The sequence below is a fragment of the Oncorhynchus clarkii genome, chromosome 10 (genome assembly GCF_045791955.1).
Source record: "Oncorhynchus clarkii lewisi isolate Uvic-CL-2024 chromosome 10, UVic_Ocla_1.0, whole genome shotgun sequence".
Lineage (NCBI taxonomy): Eukaryota > Metazoa > Chordata > Actinopteri > Salmoniformes > Salmonidae > Oncorhynchus > Oncorhynchus clarkii.
In genome coordinates, this window is record NC_092156.1 from 76,115,081 (window position 1) to 76,137,095 (window position 22,015).

The 22,015-nt window shown below is 44.4% G+C and overlaps 1 protein-coding gene across 10 annotated transcripts in view; it reads left to right on the plus strand.

Annotated features, from left to right (window-relative positions):
- Positions 1 to 22,015, plus strand: part of LOC139419148 (lysine-specific demethylase 4C-like) — a 49,668-nt gene that overhangs the window by 15,200 nt on the left and 12,453 nt on the right. For 4 of the 10 annotated variants that reach the window (XM_071169114.1, XM_071169118.1, XM_071169116.1 and 1 more), the window contains 10 exons: positions 650 to 3,384; positions 6,051 to 6,165; positions 10,168 to 10,349; positions 10,824 to 11,076; positions 13,404 to 13,480; positions 13,625 to 13,680; positions 15,447 to 15,555; positions 19,422 to 19,664; positions 21,085 to 21,255; positions 21,452 to 21,571. In XM_071169114.1, the coding sequence (XP_071025215.1) occupies positions 650 to 3,384; positions 6,051 to 6,165; positions 10,168 to 10,349; positions 10,824 to 11,076; positions 13,404 to 13,480; positions 13,625 to 13,680; positions 15,447 to 15,555; positions 19,422 to 19,664; positions 21,085 to 21,255; positions 21,452 to 21,571 (4,061 nt within the window). Of the gene's footprint in view, positions 1 to 649; positions 3,385 to 6,050; positions 6,166 to 10,167; positions 10,350 to 10,823; positions 11,077 to 13,403; positions 13,481 to 13,624; positions 13,681 to 15,446; positions 15,556 to 19,421; positions 19,669 to 21,084; positions 21,256 to 21,451; positions 21,572 to 22,015 lie in introns of all 10 variants that reach the window. The other 6 variants (XM_071169119.1, XM_071169123.1, XR_011635385.1 and 3 more) reach the window with 5 other exon arrangements.

The window sequence follows — 22,015 nt, forward strand, 5'->3', positions numbered from 1 at the left end:
TAAGAAGGTTCATGTCCATTCTAGAATTGTAATTCCTAATTCTATGGGTAACTCATCATAAGAAGGTTCATGTCCATTCTAGTATTGTAATTCCTAATTCTATGGGTAACCCATCATAAGCAGGTTCATGTCCATTCTAGAATTATAATTCCTAATTCTATGGTTAACTATGGGTAACTCATCATAAGCAGGTTCATGTCCATTCTATAATTGTAATTCCTAATTCTATGGCAAACCCATCATAAGCAGGTTCATGTCCATTCTAGTATTGTAATTCCTAATTCTATGGGTAACCCATCATAAGCAGGTTCATGTCCATTCTAGAATTGTAATTCCTAATTCTATGGGTAACCCATCATAAGAAGGTTCATGTCCATTCTATAATTGTAATTGTAACCCCTTCAGGTATGTCCATTCTATGTAATTCGTAACCCATCATAAGCAGGTTCATGTCCATTCTAGAATTGTAATTCCTAATTCTATGCGTTAGAGATCCAAACGGACCCAAGCCTTTTTCTTCTGTTATATCTTCTGGATTCGAGTCCATGTAGACTAATATTTTATCATTCAAATGTTGTTGTTTTTTGACCATCTCAAATGTTTTTTTTTTATCTGAGAGTGGATTTTCTGTTGTGTCTCTGTTCCACAGGTCCTTGTCGGCAGATGTGTGTGGTGAAAGTCAACAGAATGGAAGTGGAGAGTGACCGGTTGGCCTTCCCCTGTCCTCCTGAACCTCTGCGCCCCTCGTCTTTCCCCTCTCTCTCTTCCGACTTCTCTTCTCGCCCCTCTCCCTCTCTGACCCCTGTCTCAGTGGACACCACAGAACAAGGGACAGGGGCGGGGACTCACCCTTCACCCCATCTGCATCCCACTAACCCCCCACAGAACCCCTCAGGGTCAGAGTTCGCAGAGGTCATTAAAGGACCCCATCAGAGGTCCGAGGCTGCCCCAACACCTGCCCGATCAGAAAGAAGAGAAATCCCCGGAGGACCGTTTAAGTCAGTATGTATAGAATCGACACCACTGGGACAGGTCCCCGAGGACTGCTCTGTGGATGTCCACCCCTCTCCAGACCCTTTACGGACCAGGTTACCTTCCCCCAGAACGGTGCACCCGACTGGGGCTCAGGGGTGTACGGACTTGGCCTGTGGCCCTGGAGCTTTTCAATCAAGTTCTTCTTGCGTAGAGAAGTCGTCTTTTAACCTAACCTCAACCCTAGCCCCCGGCACTGAGTATAAAATGGATACGTGTCAAGGTACTGCGGCTAATACTACTACTACTACACACAGCAGTCACACCTCTGAAAGCAAAACACCAGCACTTTACAATGACATTTACACGAATACTGACTCCGGGTCCAGAGGACATGTTATTTCCAGCTCTAGTTCTGGTCCGGGTCCAGCTAAATTGTTCAGGTGTAGTGAAAAAAACTGCACTCCCGTTGAAAACCGTTCCTCTCTCCCTATGTGTACTACACACAACCGTGTCCCCATACAAAACCCTTCCCTTCTTCCGCGGTGTAGTTTACGAGACCGTTGCCCTCCTCTCCTCCAGAGGAACAACGGGGTGGACATGCCCTTCCTCACTCCAGAACTGTCTGGAGAGACGAGGTTCTGCCCGCCCCTGCCGCCCGTTCTCACCCAGGAGATGCCCTCCCTCACACTCGCCGTCAGCGGAGGTCACGCCGAGATCAAAGGTCAGAGGTCGTCGTCCTCCTCCTCGACTGGCCGACACGGTGGTGCTCTAACCTTACCGGATTTGCCGGGCAGTCACCCGGTCCTCGCCCCCGTGCTCCGACGCGAGACACCCACGACCCTCTCGCCAGGAACGGAAACGTTAACGGACGAGGTGTGCGAGGTGGAGTTGGTGTCAAAGAAGTCGGAGGAAGAGGATTTTCGACCGTTAGCGCCTTACAGAGACTGGCGCTTGGGTTCTACTGAAGACCACCATAGACCAGAGCTGGATTTACAGTTAGCGGCTTACGTGGCTAATGCAACTAGCGATGCTCGGCCCAAAATGGCCGCCTCTGATCACAAAATGGCCCCCTCTCGGCACTCTGGTCCAACTGAAGACCACCACCATAGGCCAGAGCTGGAGTTACAGGTAGCAGCTTACGCGGCTAGTGCAACCAGCGACGCTCAACCCGAAATGGACACCTCTCTGCACAAAATGGCCGCCGACGCTTCCCATCTAGAAGCACTACCAATCCAAACATTGTCTGAGGCAGTGCTGACCACCGAGAACCACTGTAGTCGAACCTCCGCGGAGACCCATGCTAGCAATAATAACCACATGCTCTGTGACGTTACACTACTGCCAACGCAGAAAATCCAGAAACACGGGTCCTCGACGGCAACTGCAGCAGTATCCATGGACTCTGACTCAGAAGGATCCTCTCAAAGAGACAATGTATTTAGAGACTCCAGCACTAAGGGTTTATATCTAGCTAGCACCAGTTTGACTTCTAAAGATAAGTTGGCACACTCTTCTGAGCTGAGTGAATTAAATGACCATTCAGCAACAGCACAACACCAACACAACCATGACCAAACTCCACACTCAAACATGGATGCCGTTTGTAGTTCGCAAAATGTGGAATCCATTTGTAGTTCCCAAAACGTGGATTCCATTTGTAGTTCCCAAAACGTGGATTCCATTTGTAGTTCCCAAAACGTGGATTCCATTTGTAGTTCCCAAAACGTGAATTCCATTTGTATTTCTCGAAACGTGGACTCTGTTTGTAGTTCCCAAAGTCTCTACCTGGAGCCCAAACCTTTCTCAGACGGCATCTGGAAGAACCTCAACTCCCAGAGTCCTGCGGTGCTCATCGAGAGCCTCCACCACCCGGAGCTCCCCGCCGACTATACCCACGATGCACTACCTTACACCATGTGGACCGAGCCGCAGTGCAAAGAGGTCACGGACCTCGATCACGAAACTGAGACGGACGACCAGGACCCGGAGGGACATGGGGATGGGCCTCTCACCTGGGCCCAGCTGGAGTCCACCTCTCTGGGGTCGGCCGGTGTCGGGGAGCCCCTGGGCCTCTGTGGAGACTTTGAGCTCCAGAGAGGGGAGGTGGAGGCAGCGGAAGCCCTGGCTCTGTGCAGGGAACTCGGGGTGGAGAGGGAGGCCGAGGGGGCTCTAGAACCTGACCCTCCCGAATCGCCCTTGGAGGAGAGACCGGGGGAAGGGGAGGTGTCAGATATGGAAGAGGGAGATTCGGAGGATGAGGGGCAGAGCAGCACGAGGGAAGAGAGTAGTAGTGAGTCATCGGAAGGAGAGGCTGAAGAAGAGGAGGAGGAAGGGGAGGAAGACTATGATAATGATTTGAGCGACTTTGAGTGTGGCGACTCGGGGCTGGAACCTGGAGAGGTTTGCACTGTGCGTATGGCTGCTGAGACACACAAACACGATAAAGCACACACACACATACGATAACACACACACACACATACGATAACACACACACATATGATAACACACACACATACGATAACACACACACATATGATAACACACACACATACGATAACACACACACATATGATAACACACACACGTACGATAACACACACATACGATAACACACACACACACACATACGATAACACACACACATACGATAACACACACACACACACACATACGATAACACACACACATACGATAACACACACACACACATACGAATACACACACACACACACACACGATAACACACACACACACACACACATATACGATAACACACACACATGCGATAACACACACACACACACACACATACAACAACACACACACACATACGATAACACACACACATACGATAACACACATACACACACGATAACACACACACAAAAGATTACACACACACACACATATACGATAACACACACACATACGATAACACACACACATACGATAACACACACACACACACACATACGATAACACACACACACACACACATACGATAACACACACACATACGATAACACACACCCACATACAATAACACACACACATACGATAACACACACACACACACACACATACGATAACACACACACATACGATAACACACACACATACGATAACACACACACACATACGATAACACACACACACATACGATAACACACACACATACGATAACACACACACACACACACACACACATACGATAACACACACATACGATAACACACATACACACACACATACGATAACACACACACATACGATAACACACACACACACATACGATAACACACACACATACGATAACACACACACACACACACACATACGATAACACACACACATACGATAACACACACACACACACATACACATACGATAACACACACACATACGATAACACACACACACACACACACATACGATAACACACACACATACGATAACACACACACACACACACATACGATAACACACACACATACGATAACACACACACATACGATAACACACACACATACGATAACACACACACACACACATACGATAACACACACACACACGCATACGATAACACACACTGTGGAAAATGCCCATTTCAATCCTTCTGATTATCTTTTCAACACCATGTTAAAAATATATAGATTTAATCCAAGACTGGTTTTATTATGCGTTTCAGAAATGTACCAATGACATTAGTTCCCTCGTTTAGCTGCACGGTGACCGTAGTTTTGTCCTAATTGGCACCCTGTTCCCTATATAGGGCATTCATTTTGAACAGGGGCTTAGTCAAAATATCCCTATTGGGGCCCCAGTCAAAATATCCCTATTGGGGCCCCAGTCAAAATATCCCTATTGGGGCCCCTAGTCAAAATATCCCTATTGGGGCCCCTAGTCAAAATATCCCTATTGGGGCCCCTGTCAAAATATCCCTATTGGGGCCCCTGTCAAAATATCCCTATTGGGGCCCCTGTCAAAATATCCCTATTGGGGCCCCTGTCAAAATAACCCTATTGGCCCCGGTCAAAATATCCCTATTGGGGCCCCGGTCAAAATATCCCTATTGGGGCCCCGGTCAAAATATCCCTATTGGGGCCCCTGTCAAAATAACCCTATTGGCCCCGGTCAAAATATCCATATTGGGGCCCCTGTCAAAATAACCCTATTTTGACAGGGGCCCCAATAGGGATATTTTGACAGGGGCCCCTGTCAAAATATCCCTATTGGGGCCCCTGTCAAAATATCCCTATTGGGGCACCTGTCAAAAGATCCCTATTGGGGCCCCGGTCAAAATATCCCTATTGGGGCCCCTGTCAAAATAACCCTATTTTGACAGGGGCCCCAATAGGGATATTTTGACAGGGGCCCCTGTCAAAATATCCCTATTGGGGCCCCTGTCAAAATATCCCTATTGGGGCACCTGTCAAAAGATCCCTATTGGGGCCCCGGTCAAAATATCCCTATTGGGGCACCTGTCAAAAGATCCCTATTGGGGCCCCGGTCAAAATATCCCTATTGGGGCCCCGGTCAAAATATCCCTATGGGCCCTAGCCAATTTACTCCCCTATGGGCCCTGGTGAATTTGGTGCACTATGGGCCCCGGTCACCTTTAAACTTTGAACCCTCAGTGTGACCCCTGACCACTGTTCTCTTCCAGTATCCAGCTGCACCACACACACACCAATGACATTTGACCCCCTGTCTTTCCCAGTACCCTGCTGCACCACACACACACACACCAATGACATTTGACCCCCTGTCTTTCCCAGTACCCTGCTGCACCACACACACACACACCAATGACATTTGACCCCCTGTCTTTCCCAGTACCCTGCTGCACCACACACACACACACCAACGACATTTGACCCCCTGTCTTTCCCAGTACCCTGCTGCACCACACACACACACACCAACGACATTTGACCCCCTGTCTTTCCCAGTACCCTGCTGCACCACACACACACACACCAACGACATTTGACCCCCTGTCTTTCCCAGTACCCTGCTGCACCACACACACACACACACACCAATGACATTTGACCCCCTGTCTTTCCCAGTACCCTGCTGCTCCGCTGGTGAAGAGAACCAGTAAGAGCTGGCGTCGCCCTCTGAGGAAGCCCACCGCCCGGGCCGTGCCCTCCACTGTCAAACAACAGGCTGTCAGTGATGACGGTAGGCACTCACACACACACACACACACACACACACTCTCACTCTCACACTCTCACACTCACACACTCACTCTCTCACACACACACACACACACACACACACACACACACACACACACACAGGGAAGGTTTTTGATGACGGTAGGTTTACCGATGAGTTTAGCCTCAGGAATGCTAGCCACATTCTTTAACATTGTTACCTGCATAGAAGCAACTTCAAACTGTTTTACTTCCTTATGAACGACTCCCACTCTTTAACATTGTTACCTGCATAGAAGCAACTTCTAACTGTTTTACTTCCTTATGAACGACTCCCACTCTTTAACATTGTTACCTGGATAGAGCAACTTCTAACTGTTTTACTTCCTTATGAACGACTCCCACTCTTTAACATTGTTACCTGCATAGAAGCAACATCAAACTGTTTTACTTCCTTATGAACGACTCCCACTCTTTAACATTGTTACCTGGATAGAAGCAACTTCAAACTGTTTTACTTCCTTATGAACGACTCCCACTCTTTAACATTGTTACCTGGATAGAAGCAACATCAAACTGTTTTACTTCCTTATGAACGACCCTTTTAAGAACAACTGACATTAATATGTCCATTCATTAACTGTCCATTGACAGGTTTTTTTTTACAAATATTTTTATTGGACATTATATACAGTTCTTAAAACAGATTATTATATAGAGTAAGCATCCTACAGAAGTCAAGATTACAATATTAAGCCACACCCCCGAAACAGATTATTATATAGAGTAAGCATCCTACAGAAGTCAAGATTACAATATTAAGCCACACCCCCGAAACAGATTATTATATAGAGTAAGCATCCTACAGAAGTCAAGATTACTATATTAAGCCACACCCCCGAAACAGATTATTATATAGAGTAAGCATCCTACAGAAGTCAAGATTACAATATTAAGCCACACCCCCGAAACTAACAAACTAAACCCAACATATGATATTAAAACCCAACAGTCCCTGTTAGTCCATTAACAGTGTTAATATGTTATATTTAACCCAACAGTCCCTGTTAGTCCATTAACAGTGTTAATATGTTATATTTAACCCAACAGTCCCTGTTAGTCCATTAACAGTGTTAATATGTTATATTTAACCCAACAGTCCCTGTTAGTCCATTAACAGTGTTAATATGTTATGTTTAACCCAACAGTCCCTGTTAGTCCATTAACAGTGTTAATATGTTATATTTAACCCAACATTCCCTGTTAGTCCATTAACAGTGTTAACATATGATATTAAAACCCAACAGTCCCTGTTAGTCCATTAACAGTGTTAATATGTTATATTTAACCCAACATTCCCTGTTAGTCCATTAACAGTGTTAATATGTTATATTAAAACCCAACAGTCCCTGTTAGTCCATTAACAGTGTTAATATGTTATATTTAACCCAACAGTCCCTGTTAGTCCATTAACAGTGTTAATATGTTATATTTAACCCAACAGTGCCTGTTAGTCCATTAACAGTGTTAATATGTTATATGTAACCCAACAGTCCCTGTTAGTCCATTAACAGTGTTAATATGTTATATTTAACCCAACATTCCCTGTTAGTTCATTAACAGTGTTAATATGTTATATTTAACCCAACATTCCCTGTTAGTCCATTAACAGTGTTAATATGTTATATTAAAACCCAACAGTCCCTGTTAGTCCATTAACAGTGTTAATATGTTATATTTAACCCAACAGTCCCTGTTAGTCCATTAACAGTGTTAATATGTTATATTTAACCCAACAGTCCCTGTTAGTCCATTAACAGTGTTAATATGTTATATTTAACCGTTATTTAACCCAACATTCCCTGTTAGTCCATTAACAGTGTTAATATGTTATATTTAACCCAACAGTCCCTGTTAGTCCATTAACAGTGTTAATATGTTATATGTAACCCAACATTCCCTGTTAGTCCATTAACAGTGTTAATATGTTATGTTTAACCCAACATTCCCTGTTAGTCCATTAACAGTGTTAATATGTTATATTTAACCCAACATTCCCTGTTAGTCCATTAACAGTGTTAATATGTTATGTTTAACCCAACATTCCCTGTTAGTCCATTAACAGTGTTAATATGTTATATTTAACCCAACATTCCCTGTTAGTCCATTAACAGTGTTAATATGTTATATGTAACCCAACATTCCCTGTTAGTCCATTAACAGTGTTAATATTTAGATTTTCAAGGACGACCTGAAGTCCCGTACAAACATGATAAAGTACAGTGACTAGATACAGTGACTAGATACAGTGACTAGATACAGTGGCTAGATACAGTGACTAGATACAGTGACTAGATACAGTGACTAGATACAGTGACTAGATACAGTGACTACAAACATAAAGTACAGTGACTAGATACAGTGACTAGATACAGTGACTAGATACAGTGACTAGATACAGTGACTAGATACAGTGATTAGATACAGTGACTAGATACATCATGGGGGACAAGAAGGAAATCAAATATTTGGTGAAATAATTTCGACTACCCCAAAACAGCTACAACAAACGATCCAGAATGACTACCCCAAAACAGCTACAACAAACGATCCAGAATGACTACCCCAAAACAGCTACAACAAACGATCCAGAATGACTACCCCAAAACAGCTACAACAAACGATCCAGAATGACTACCCCAAAACAGCTATAACAAACGATCCAGAATGACTACCCAGAACAACCCAGAATGACAACTCCAAACAACCCAGAATGACAACCCCAAACAACCCAGAATGACAACCCCAAACAACCCCAAACGACCCAGAATGACAACCCCAAACGACCCAGAATGACAACCCCAAACAACCCCAAACGACCCAGAATGACAACCCCAAACAACCCAGAATGACAACCCCAAACGACCCAGAACGACCCAGAATGACAACCCAGAACGACCCAGAATGACAACCCCAAACAACCCAGAACGACCCAGAATGACAACTGTAAGTCTCTCTGGATAAGAGAGTCTGTTAAATGACTCCCTACTGTCAGTCTCTCTGAATAAGAGAGTCTGCTAAATGACTCCCTAATGTCAGTCTCTCTGAATAAGAGAGTCTGCTAAATGACTCCCTAATGTCAGTCTCTCTGGATAAGAGAGTCTGCTAAATTACTCCCTACTGTCAGTCTCTCTGGATAAGAGAGTCTGCTAAATGACTCCCTACTGTAAGTCTCTCTGGATAAGAGTCTGCTAAATGACTCCCTACTGTCAGTCTCTCTGGATAAGAGAGTCTGCTAAATGACTCCCTACTGTCAGTCTCTCTGGATAAGAGAGTCTGCTAAATGACTCCCTACTGTAAGTCTCTCTGGATAAGAGTCTGCTAAATGACTCCCTACTGTCAGTCTCTCTGGATAAGAGAGACTGATCGGCTATGAAAAGCCAACTGACATTTACTCCTGAGGTGCTGACCTGTTGCACCCTCGACATCCACTGTGATTATTATTATTTGACCCTGCTGGTAATTTATGAACATTTGAACATCTTGGCCATGTTCTGTTATAATCTCCACCCGGCACAGCCAGAAGAGGCCACCCCTCATAGCCTGGTTCCTCTCTAGGTTTCTTCCTAGGTTTTGGCCTTTCTAGGGAGTTTTTCCTAGCCACTGTGCTTCTACACCAACATTGCTTGCTGTTGGGGGTTTTGGGCTGGGTTTCTGTACAGCACTTTGAGATATCAGCTGATGTACGAAGGGCTTTATAAATACATTTGATTTGATAAGAGAGTCTGCTAAATGACTCACTAAACGACTCACTACTGTCAGTCTCTGGAGAAGAGAGTCTGCTAAATGACTCACTAAACGACTCCCTACTGTCAGTCTCTGGAGAAGAGAGTCTGCTAAATGACTCACTAAACGACTCCCATGTAAACTGTTACTAAAAGCATCAGCATCAAGTCTGTTGGTTCAACAGTCGAGTTTCTTTAACTCCGTCACAGATCAGTCCCGTTTAATTTTTTTTACCCAGAACCCCCGGATGTGTCTTTGATGGAGGGGGAGGAGCAGGAGGCTGAGCCATGGGCTAAGCCCCTCCTCTTCCTGTGGCAGAACAGGAAGTGTTACTTCACGGCGGAGAGAGAGTACAACGCTAATGCAGCCAAGATGTTGCCGCACTGCGCTGTCTGCACACTGTTCATGCCCTACTACCAGGTACACACACACACACACACACACACACAGACAGACACAGAGACAGACACACACAGAGACAGACAGACAGACAGACACACACACACACACACAGAGACACACACACACACACAGAGACACACACACACACACACAGAGACACACACTGTGTAGGAGGCGACTAGTTTCACTAACCGTTTTGACAGTCTACTCCTACAACCATGGACAAGCCACGCGACTGTCATCAACACTCCAGCACAGAGCCATATCATTACCTCAAACTCTCCTTCTAATCTGTCTCCGCCCCACCCCCAGCCTGAGGACAGAGACACACAGAGACACACACTGTGTAGGAGGCGACTAGTTTCAGTAACCGTTTTGACAGTCTACTCCTACAACCATGGACAAGCCACGCGACTGTCATCAACACTCCAGCACAGAGCCATATCACTACCTCAAACTCTCCTTCTAATCTGTCTCCCCCCCCCCCCCCAGCCTGAGGACAGAGCTGACCGCCTCAAGCCCGTCCCCTCCTCCCCTCTCCCCTCCTCCCCTCCCCCGTCTCCCACCGCCTCCAGGACTAGAGGAGGACCAGGGGGTCTGAGGAGGAGCAAGCCCCTGCTACCAGAGATCTGTTTCAGCTACAGGGAGCAGACGTGCCCCCCTACCCCCACCAACGCCCTGCTGCAGGAGGACGGCACCAGCCCGCTGATCACCTGTCAGGGGTGCTGTCTACAGGTTCACGCTAGTGAGTAGGGAGAGAAGGGGGTGGAGGGAAGGGTGTGCGTGTGCTCCATGTTCCGAGCTCTGGTGGAAAAAGTTCACTGAGTACAAAGCTTGCGTGTCTCTCTCTCTCTCCTCTCTCCTCTCTCCTCTCTCTCTCCTCTCTCTCTCTCTCCTCTCTCTCCTCTCTCTCTCCTCTCTCTCTCTCTCTCGTTACTTGTATTTCTCTCGTCAGCTTGTGGATTGTTTCGTCTCACTACACACATCCTGTACAACTTTTCCTGACAATACCACACACACACACACACACAGGAAGATATGGTATGGTGTGTCTGTTATTTCAACCTTTGAAAGGACTGTCTGTTTTGGTTCGATGATGAATAGAAGATGATTGGAGAAGGGAAAGTACACACACACAGACACACGCACTCACACACACACACACACAGACACACACAGACACGCACTCAGACACACAGACAGACACTCTTTCGTGTCCTGTCTCCATACCATCTGTGCCACAGACTGGTTAGCATAGCCTGTTAGTGAGTGATGCTGATCCAACGTGTCATGTTAATGCAATCCTGTCATTATGAATGTCCTCTTTCTGGCAGTCTGTATTGTATATGGAATGTTCTCTTTCTGGCAGTCTGTATTGAATATGGAATGTTCTCTTTCTGGCAGTCTGTATTGAATATGGAATGTTCTCTTTCTGGCAGTCTGTATTGTATATGGAATGTTCTCTTTCTGGCAGTCTGTATTGAATATGGAATGTTCTCTTTCTGGCAGTCTGTATTGAATATGGAATGTTCTCTTTCTGGCAGTCTGTATTGAATATGGAATGTTCTCTTTCTGGCAGTCTGTATTGTATATGGAATGTTCTCTTTCTGGCAGTCTGTATTGAATATGGAATGTTCTCTTTCTGGCAGTCTGTATTGAATATGGAATGTTCTCTTTCTGGCAGTCTGTATTGAATATGGAATGTTCTCTTTCTGGCAGTCTGTATTGTATATGGAATGTTCTCTTTCTGACAGTCTGTATTGTATATGGAATGTTCTCTTTCTGACAGTCTGTATTGTAGTGCATATGGAATGTTCTCTTTCTGGCAGTCTGTATTGAATATGGAATGTTCTCTTTCTGGCAGTCTGTATTGTAGTGCATATGGAATGTTCTCTTTCTGGCAGTCTGTATTGTATATGGAATGTTCTCTTTCTGGCAGTCTGTATTGTAGTGAATATGGAATGTTCTCTTTCTGGCAGTCTGTATTGTAGTGAATATGGAACGTTCTCTTTCTGGCAGTCTGTATTGTAGTGAATATGGAATATTCTCTTTCTGGCAGTCTGTATTGTAGTGAATATGGAATATTCTCTTTCTGGCAGTCTGTATTGTAGTGAATATGGAACGTTCTCTTTCTGGCAGTCTGTATTGTAGTGAATATGGAATGTTCTCTTTCGGCCAGTCTGTATTGTAGTGTATATGGAATGTTCTCTTTCGGCCAGTCTGTATTGTAGTGAATATGGAATATTCTCTTTCTGGCAGTATGTATTGTAGTGTTCTCTTTCGGTTAGTCTGAATTGTAGTGCATATGGAACGTTCTCTCTCTGGCAGTCTGTATTGAATATGGAATGTTCTCTTTCTGGCAATCTGTATTGTAGTGAATATGGAATGTTCTCTTTCTGGCAGTATGTATTGTAGTGTTCTCTTTCGGTTAGTCTGAATTGTAGTGCATATGGAACGTTCTCTCTCTGGCAGTCTATATTGTAGTGTTCTCTTTCGGCCAGTCTGTATTGTAGTGCATATGGAACGTTCTCTCTCTGGCAGTCTATATTGTAGTGAATATGGAATGTTCTCTTTCTGGCAGTCTGTATTGTAGTGAATATGGAACGTTCTCTTTCTGGCAGTCTGTATTGTAGTGAATATGGAATGTTCTCTTTCTGGCAGTCTGTATTGTAGTGTTCTCTTTCTGGCAGTCTGTATTGTAGTGAATATGGAATGTTCTCTTTCTGGCAGTCTGTATTGTAGTGTTCTCTTTCTGGCAGTCTGTATTGTAGTGAATATGGAATGTTCTCTTTCTGGCAGTCTGTATTGTAGTGTTCTCTTTCTGGCAGTCTGTATTGTAGTGAATATGGAATGCTCTCTTTCTGGCAGTCTGTATTGTAGTGTTCTCTTTCTGGCAGTCTGTATTGTAGTGAATACGGAACATTCTATTTTCAGCAGTTACTATTTCCTCTGACTGAACATGTGGTCTTCCCCATGTAGACTGTGTTAGAGGAGATAGGATCTGTTGCGACGGGATAATGTGTGGTTGCGTTCTGTGTTTTTATGCTCCTGTCCTGTATCGTCACCCGCTAGGTTGCTATGGCGTTGCCGCCGATGATGTCAGCGAGGACTGGTCGTGTGATCGCTGTGCGGACGGAACCTTGACGGCTGTAAGTAGCCGATCAGATTTGTTTCTTCTTTATGACGTCACTCTAATAGATGTTGTTGATTTGGATAAGTCTGTGAATATTTATTCATGATTGAAATGGGTGGATGTAATCTCCCTCTCCCTCTTCTTTCTCTCTCTTTCCCAGGAGTGTTGTTTGTGTAATCTGAGAGGAGGAGCTCTGAAGAAAACTACAGATGACAAGCAAGGACAATTTATTAATGGCCCGTTAGTTATTATGAATGGCCCGTTAGTTATTATGAATGGCCCGTTAGTTATTATGAATGGTCAGTTAATTATTATGAATGGCCAGTTAGTTATTATGAATGGCCCGTTAATTATTATGAATGGCCAGTTAGTTATTATGAATGGCCAGTTAGTTATTATGAATGGTCAGTTAATTATTATGAATGGCCAGTTAGTTATTATGAATGGCCCGTTAGGTTTTATGAATGGCCAGTTAGTTATTATGAATGGCCCGTTAGGTTTTATGAATGGCCAGTTAGTTATTATGAATGTCCCGTTAGTTATTATGAATGGCCAGTTAGTTATTATGAATGGCCCGCTAGTTATTATGAATGGCCCGTTAGTTATTATGAATGGCCCGTTAGTTATTATGAATGGTCAGTTAATTATTATGAATGGCCAGTTAGTTATTATGAATGGTCAGTTAATTATTATGAATGACCAGTTAGTTATTATGAATGGCCCGTTAGGTTTTATGAATGGCCAGTTAGTTATTATGAATGGCCCGTTAGGTTTTATGAATGGCCAGTTAGTTATTATGAATGGCCCGTTAGTTATTATGAATGGCCAGTTAGTTATTATGAATGGCCCGTTAGTTATTATGAATGGCCCGTTAGTTATTATGAATGGCCCGTTAGGTTTTATGAATGGCCCTTTAGTTATTATGAATGGCCCGTTAGTTATTATGAATGGCCCGTTAGGTTTTATGAATGGCCCTTTAGTTATTATGAATGGCCCGTTAGTTCCAGTAGATTTGTTTTGTGTCGTTAATGTGGTAAGGTCTGACTGTCTTTGTGTGGTTAATACGGTAAAGGTCTGACTGTCTTTGTGGCGTTATTACGGTAAAGGTCTGACTGTCTTTGTGTGGTTAATACGGTAAAGGTCTGACTGTCTTTGTGTGGTTAATACGGTAAAGGTCTGACTGTCTTTGTGTCGTTAATACGGTAAAGGTCTGACTGTCTTTGTGTCGTTAATACGGTAAAGGTCTGACTGTCTTTGTGTCGTTAATACGGTAAAGGTCTGACTGTCTTTGTGTCGGTAATACGGTAAAGGTCTGACTGTCTTTGTCGTTAATACGGTAAAGGTCTGACTGTCTTTGTGTCGTTAATACGGTAAAGGTCTGACTGTCTTTGTGTTGTTAATACGGTAAAGGTCTGACTGTCTTTGTGTCGTTAATACGGTAAAGGTCTGACTGTCTTTGTGTCGTTAATACGGTAAAGGTCTGACTGTCTTTGTGTCGTTATTACGGTAAAGGTCTGACTGTCTTTGTGTCGTTAATACGGTAAAGGTCTGACTGTCTTTGTGTCGTTAATGTGGTAAGGTCTGACTGTCTTTGTGTCGTTAATACGGTAAAGGTCTGACTGTCTTTGTGTCGTTATTACGGTAAAGGTCTGACTGTCTTTGTGTCGTTATTACGGTAAAGGTCTGACTGTCTTTGTGTCGTTAATACGGTAAAGGTCTGACTGTCTTTGTGTCGTTATTACGGTAAAGGTCTGACTGTCTTTGTGTCGTTAATACGGTAAAGGTCTGACTGTCTTTGTGTCGTTAATACGGTAAAGGTCTGACTGTCTTTGTGTCGTTAATACGGTAAAGGTCTGACTGTCTTTTTTTAGACACTTTTACTATTTTTTTCTATCTGTGCCTTTTTGAAGTTTCAATCCTTCTTGACTGTAATGTGATTTTGGGATAAAATAATGAAAGTGTGTGTTTTTGTGTGTGTGTAGGTGGGCCCACGTGATGTGTGCAGTAGCTCTGTCAGAGGTCTGGTTCAGGGATGAAGTCAGGAGGAGTCCCATTGATATCAGCAGGATACCCATGCAGAGATACAAACTGGTGAGAACACACACACACACACACACACACACACACGCACACACAGAGGAATTCCCAGGTCCTAGTAGAATAGTTATAATTAAGTGTTCAGTGGTAATTAAACCATGTGCCCCAATCAACAGTGGATAATGAGCTCCTGTGTGAGAGAGAATGGGTGTGCATGTGTCTACGTCTGTGTGTGTGTGATTTCAGTGATGAGTAGGGAGAGACTGAGGGTGGCGCTGACACACCTCTCTCTCCATGCAGTCGTTCGTTCATTCTTTCTTTCAGTTTGCTGACATTGGACCCCCCCCCGCAACCCTACACATTCATAATGTAGACACACACACACACACACACACACACACAGATAAACCCGTTGTCCTCACAGCAGTGCAGCAACACATGTATAATTTACTGTGTGGAGGTTGTTTAGGCAAGGCTCCACACAGTCTGCAGGCTGGGCCCAAATACACTCAGGAGAGGAGAGGAGGGGAGGGGGAGAGAGAGGAGGGGAGAGAGGGGAGGGGGAGAGAGGAGGGGAGGGGGAGAGAGAGGAGGGGAGGGGGAGAGAGATGAGGGGAGGGGGAGAGAGAGGAGGGGAGGGGAAGAGAGAGAGGAGGGGAGGGGGAGAGAGAGAGGAGGGGAGGGGGAGAGGGGAGGAGGGGAGGGGAGGGGGAGAGAGGAGGGGAGGGGGAGAGGGGAGGAGGGGAGGGGAGGGGGAGAGAGGAGGGGAGGGGAGAGGGGAGGGGAGAGGGAGAGAGGAGGGGAAAGAGGGGAAGGGAGGGGGAGAGAGGAGGGGAGAAAGGGGAGGGGGAGAGGAGGAAGTGGGTTACACACGTCCCAATAATCTCTACTTCCTCCTGGGTGGTAGTGGCGAGGAGAGAGGAGGGGATTTTCGAGGCCTTCCTCTTGGCAGACGGTGTCTTGTTGATGCCATTTTCCTGCAAATGTGACTCCTTTTGCCATAATTTATGTTGTGAGTTACTCAAACAGAACTAGATGAAGTGTGGTGCCCCGTGACGGTTTGGGGAACGTTAGATTCTTCAGACTGTCTAGTTTTTTGGAGGGGCGGTGGGGTTGCTGCTAAATGAACGTAGGGGAAACACTGCATATGGAAGGGGAAGGGGAGGGAGATACCTAACCCAACCCCTCTGAATGGGAGAGGTGATGGGGGGGGGGGGGGGGGGGGTACCTAGTCTGTTGTCCAACTGAATGTATTCAACTGAAACGTGTCTTCCTCATTTAACCCAACCCCTCTGAACCGGAGGGGGGGGGGGGGGGGGGGGGGGGGGCTGCCTTAATTGACATCCACGTCATCGGAGAACAGTGGGTTAACTGCCTTGTTCAGGGGCAGAATGACAAATTTCTCAGGGATTCGATCCAGCAACCTTTCCGGTTACTGGCCCAACGCTCAAACCACTAGGCTACCTGCCTCCTCTAACCACTAGGCTACCTGCCTCCTCTAACCACTAGGCTACCTGCCTCCTCTAACCACTAGGCTACCTGCCTCCTCTAACCACTAGACTACCTGCCTCCTCTAACCACTAGGCTACCTGCCTCCTCTAACCACTAGGCTACCTGTCTCCTCTAACCACTAGGCTACCTGCCTCCTCTAACCACTAGGCTACCTGCCTCCTCTAACCACTAGGCTACCTGCCTCCTCTAACCACCAGGCTACCTGCCTCCTCTAACCACTAGGCTACCTGCCTCCTCTAACCACTAGACTACCTGCCTCCTCTAACCACTAGGCTACCTGTCTCCTCTAACCACTAGGCTACCTGCCTCCTCTAACCACTAGGCTACCTGCCTCCTCTAACCACTAGGCTACCTGCCTCCTCTAACCACTAGGCTACCTGCCTCCTCTAACCACTAGGCTACCTGCCTCCTCTAACCACTAGGCAGGTAGCCTAGTTAGTATTCTATGTTAACTAACTATAGGGTACTATGTTAACTAACTATAGTCTTCTATGTTAACTAACTATAGTCTACTATGTTAACTAACTATAGTCTACTATGTTAACTAACTATAGTATACTATGTTAACTAACTATAGTCTTCTATGTTAACTAACTATAGTCTTCTATGTTAACTAACTATAGTCTACTATGTTAACTAACTATAGTATACTATGTTAACTAACTATAGTTTACTATGTTAACTAACTATAGTATACTATGTTAACTAACTATAGTTTACTATGTTAACTAACTATAGTCTTCTATGTTAACTAACTATAGTCTTCTATGTTAACTAACTATAGTCTACTATGTTAACTAACTATAGTCTACTATGTTAACTAACTATAGTCTACTATGTTAACTAACTATAGTCTTCTATGTTAACTAACTATAGTATACTATGTTAACTAACTATAGTATTCTATGTTAACTAACTATAGTATACTATGTTAACTAACTATAGTCTACTATGTTAACTAACTATAGTATACTATGTTAACTAACTATAGTCTTCTATGTTAACTAACTATAGTCTTCTATGTTAACTAACTATAGTCTACTATGTTAACTAACTATAGTCTACTATGTTAACTAACTATAGTCTACTATGTTAACTAACTATAGTCTACTATGTTAACTAACTATAGTCTACTATGTTAACTAACTATAGTCTACTATGTTAACTAACTATAGTCTACTATGTTAACTAACTATAGTCTTCTATGTTAACTAACTATAGTCTACTATGTTAACTAACTATAGTCTACTATGTTAACTAACTATAGTCTTCTATGTTAACTAACTATAGTATACTATGTTAACTAACTATAGTATTCTATGTTAACTAACTATAGTATACTATGTTAACTAACTATAGTCTACTATGTTAACTAACTATAGTATACTATGTTAACTAACTATAGTCTTCTATGTTAACTAACTATAGTCTACTATGTTAACTAACTATAGTCTACTATGTTAACTAACTATAGTCTTCTATGTTAACTAACTATAGTCTACTATGTTAACTAACTATAGTCTACTATGTTAACTAACTATAGTCTACTATGTTAACTAACTATAGTCTACTATGTTAACTAACTATAGTCTACTATGTTAACTAACTATAGTCTTCTATGTTAACTAACTATAGTCTACTATGTTAACTAACTATAGTCTTCTATGTTAACTAACTATAGGGTTAAAGAGGGTGGTCATATCTCCTGCTGTATAGAGATGTTTAGTTTATATGAATGTTTCATTTCCATATGCATTAGCTTAGTGAATTCAGTTGAGTTGATTCTCTGTAGAAGAGTTGATTTCAGTCAGTTGAGTTGATTCTCTGTAGAAGAGTTAATTTCAGTCAGTTGAGTTGATTCTCTGTAGAAGAGTTGATTTCAGTCAGTTGAGTTGATTCTCTGTAGAAGAGTTGATTTCAGTCAGTGGATTTGATTCTCTGTAGAAGAGTTGATTTCAGTCAGTGGAGTTGATTCTCTGTAGAAGAGTTGAATTCAGTCAGTTGTTGATTCTCTGTAGAAGAGTTGATTTCAGTCAGTTGTTGATTCTCTGTAGAAGAGTTGATTTCAGTCAGTTGTTGATTCTCTGTAGAAGAGTTGATTTCAGTCAGTTGAGTTGATTCTCTGTAGAAGAGTTGATTTCAGTCAGTGGAGTTGATTCTCTGTAGAAGAGTTGATTTCAGTCAGTGGAGTTGATTCTCTGTAGAAGAGTTGATTTCAGTCAGTTGAGTTGATTCTCTGTAGAAGAGTTGATTTCAGTCAGTTGAGTTGATTCTCTGTAGAAGAGTTGATTTCAGTCAGTTGAGTTGATTCTCTGTAGAAGAGTTGATTTCAGTCAGTTGAGTTGATTCTCTGTAGAAGAGTTGATTTCAGTCAGTTGAGTTGATTCTCTCTCTCTGTCTGTGTGTAGAAGTGTATCTACTGCCGTAAGCGCTGTGTGAGGCGTGGCCAGGGCGGGGGAGGGGCATGTATCCAGTGTTCGTGCGGTCGATGTCCCACCTCCTTCCACGTTACCTGTGCCCACGCCGCCGGGGTCACCATGGAGCCGGACGAGTGGCCTTACGTGGTGTCAATCACCTGCCACAGGCACCAATCACGGAGCTCGTCTGCTGTGAGTACTCAGAGCGGCTCGGCTTCGGTCCCTCCCACCACAGTAGGTAACACACACACACCAAGTAGACACACACACACACACACACACCAAGTAGACACACACACGCACACACACACGGAAGTATAGACCGACACACACACCAAGTAGACATAGACACACACACACACACACCAAGTAGACATAGACCGACACACACACACACACACTTGCATAAGACAGCTACACATCCATCCACATAAGCTGACCTAACAAGCACACCTACACCACGGTCCATCTCAACCCCGCTGAACAGTTCCATTAGACATAGACACACACACACACCTACACCACGGTCCATCTCAACCCCGCTGAACAGTTCCATTAGACATAGACACACACACACACACACACACACCTACACCACGGTCCATCTCAACCCCGCTGAACAGTTCCATTAGACATAGACACACACACACACACATACACCACGGTCCATCTCAACCCCGCTGAACAGTTCCATGTTCTTAACAAACTCACTTTATTTGTCTTTTCCCAATGCCAGCTTTGAGGCTTGGTTACCATAGAAATTTGAGGCTTGGTTACCATGGAGCTTTGATGCTTGGTTACCATAGAAATTTGAGGCTTGGTTACCATGGAGCTTTGATGCTTGGTTACCATGGAGCTTTGGGGCTTGGTTACCATGGAACCTTGAGCCTTGGTTACCATGGAGCTTTGAGGTTTGGTTAACATGGAGCTTTGAGCCTTGGTTACCATGGAGCTTTGAGCCTTGGTTACCATGGAGCTTTGAGGCTTGGTTAACATGGAGCTTTGAGGCTTGGTTACCATGGAGCTTTGAGCCTTGGTTACCATGGAACTTTGAGCCTTGGTTACCATGGAGCTTTGAGCCTTTGTTACCATGGGGCTTTGAGGCTTGGTTAACATGGAGCTTTGAGGCTTGGTTACCATGGAACTTTGAGGCTTGGTTACCATGGAGCTTTGAGGCTTGGTTACCATGGAGCTTTGAGGCTTGGTTACCATGGAGCTTTGGGGCTTGGTTACCATGGAACTTTGAGCCTTGGTTACCATGGAGCTTTGAGCCTTGGTACCATGGAGCTTTGAGGCTTGGTTAACATTGAGCTTTGAGGCTTGGTTACCATGGAGCTTTGAGGCTTGGTTACCATGGAGCTTTGAGGCTTGGTTACAAATATAACTTTCTGCTAGTGACACACTCTGGTCTTTTATTCTCAGCCAGACGGTGATATCTCTCTTTCCTTCCATCTCTTCCTCTCTCTCTCCTTCCATCTCTGTCTCTCTCTCTCTCTGTCTCTCTCTCTCTCTGTCTCTCTCTCTCTCTCTGTCTCTCTCTGTCTCTCTCTCTCTCTGTCTCTCTCTCTCTCTCTCTCTCTCTCTCTCTCTCTCTCTCTCTCTCTTTCCTTCCATCTCTCTCTCATCTCTCTCTCTCTGTCTCTCTCTCTCTCAGCAGCGTGCAGCGTTTCAGAAGGACATCGTCCTGGGTCAGACCGTCATCTCCAAACACAAGAACCTGCGGTACTACAGTTCAAAGGTCACCCAGGTGACCTCCCAGACCTTCTATGAGGTCATGTTTGATGACGGATCCTTCAGCAACGACACCTACCCAGAGGACATAGTGGTGAGGAGGGATACACACACACACACACACACACACACACACACACACACACACACACACCCAGAGGACATAGTGGTGAGTAGGGAAAACCCCCCCACCCAAAGGACATAGTGGTGAGTAGGGACAACCCCCCCACCCAGAGGACATAGTGGTGAGGAGGGACACCCCATTGAGCTCCTCTCTCCTGTCCTCCCAGAGCCGGGACTGTGCCTGTCTCGGTCCTCCAGAAGTAGGGGAGGCTGTCCAGGTGAAGTGGCCTGATGGACTCTTCTATGGAGCCAAATACCAGGGATCCAACACCTCGCATATGTACCAGGTACACACACACACACACACACACACACACACACAGATACAGACACACACACACACACACACACACACACAGATACAGACACACACACACTCACACACACACACACACACACAGATACAGACACACTCACACACACACACACACACACACACATACAGTACCAGTCAAAAGTTTGGACACACCTACTCATTCAAGGGTTGTTCTTTATTTTTACTATTTTCTACATTGTAGAATAATAGTGACGACATCAGAACTATGAAATAACACATATGGAATCATGTAGTAACCAAAAAAATGTTAAACAAATCAAAATATGTTATATTTGAGATTCTTCAAAGTAGTTACCCTTTGCCTCGATGACAGCTTTGCACACTCATGGCGTTCTCTCAATCAGCTTCATGGTAGTCTCACCCGGAATGCATTTCAATTAACAGGTGTGCCTTG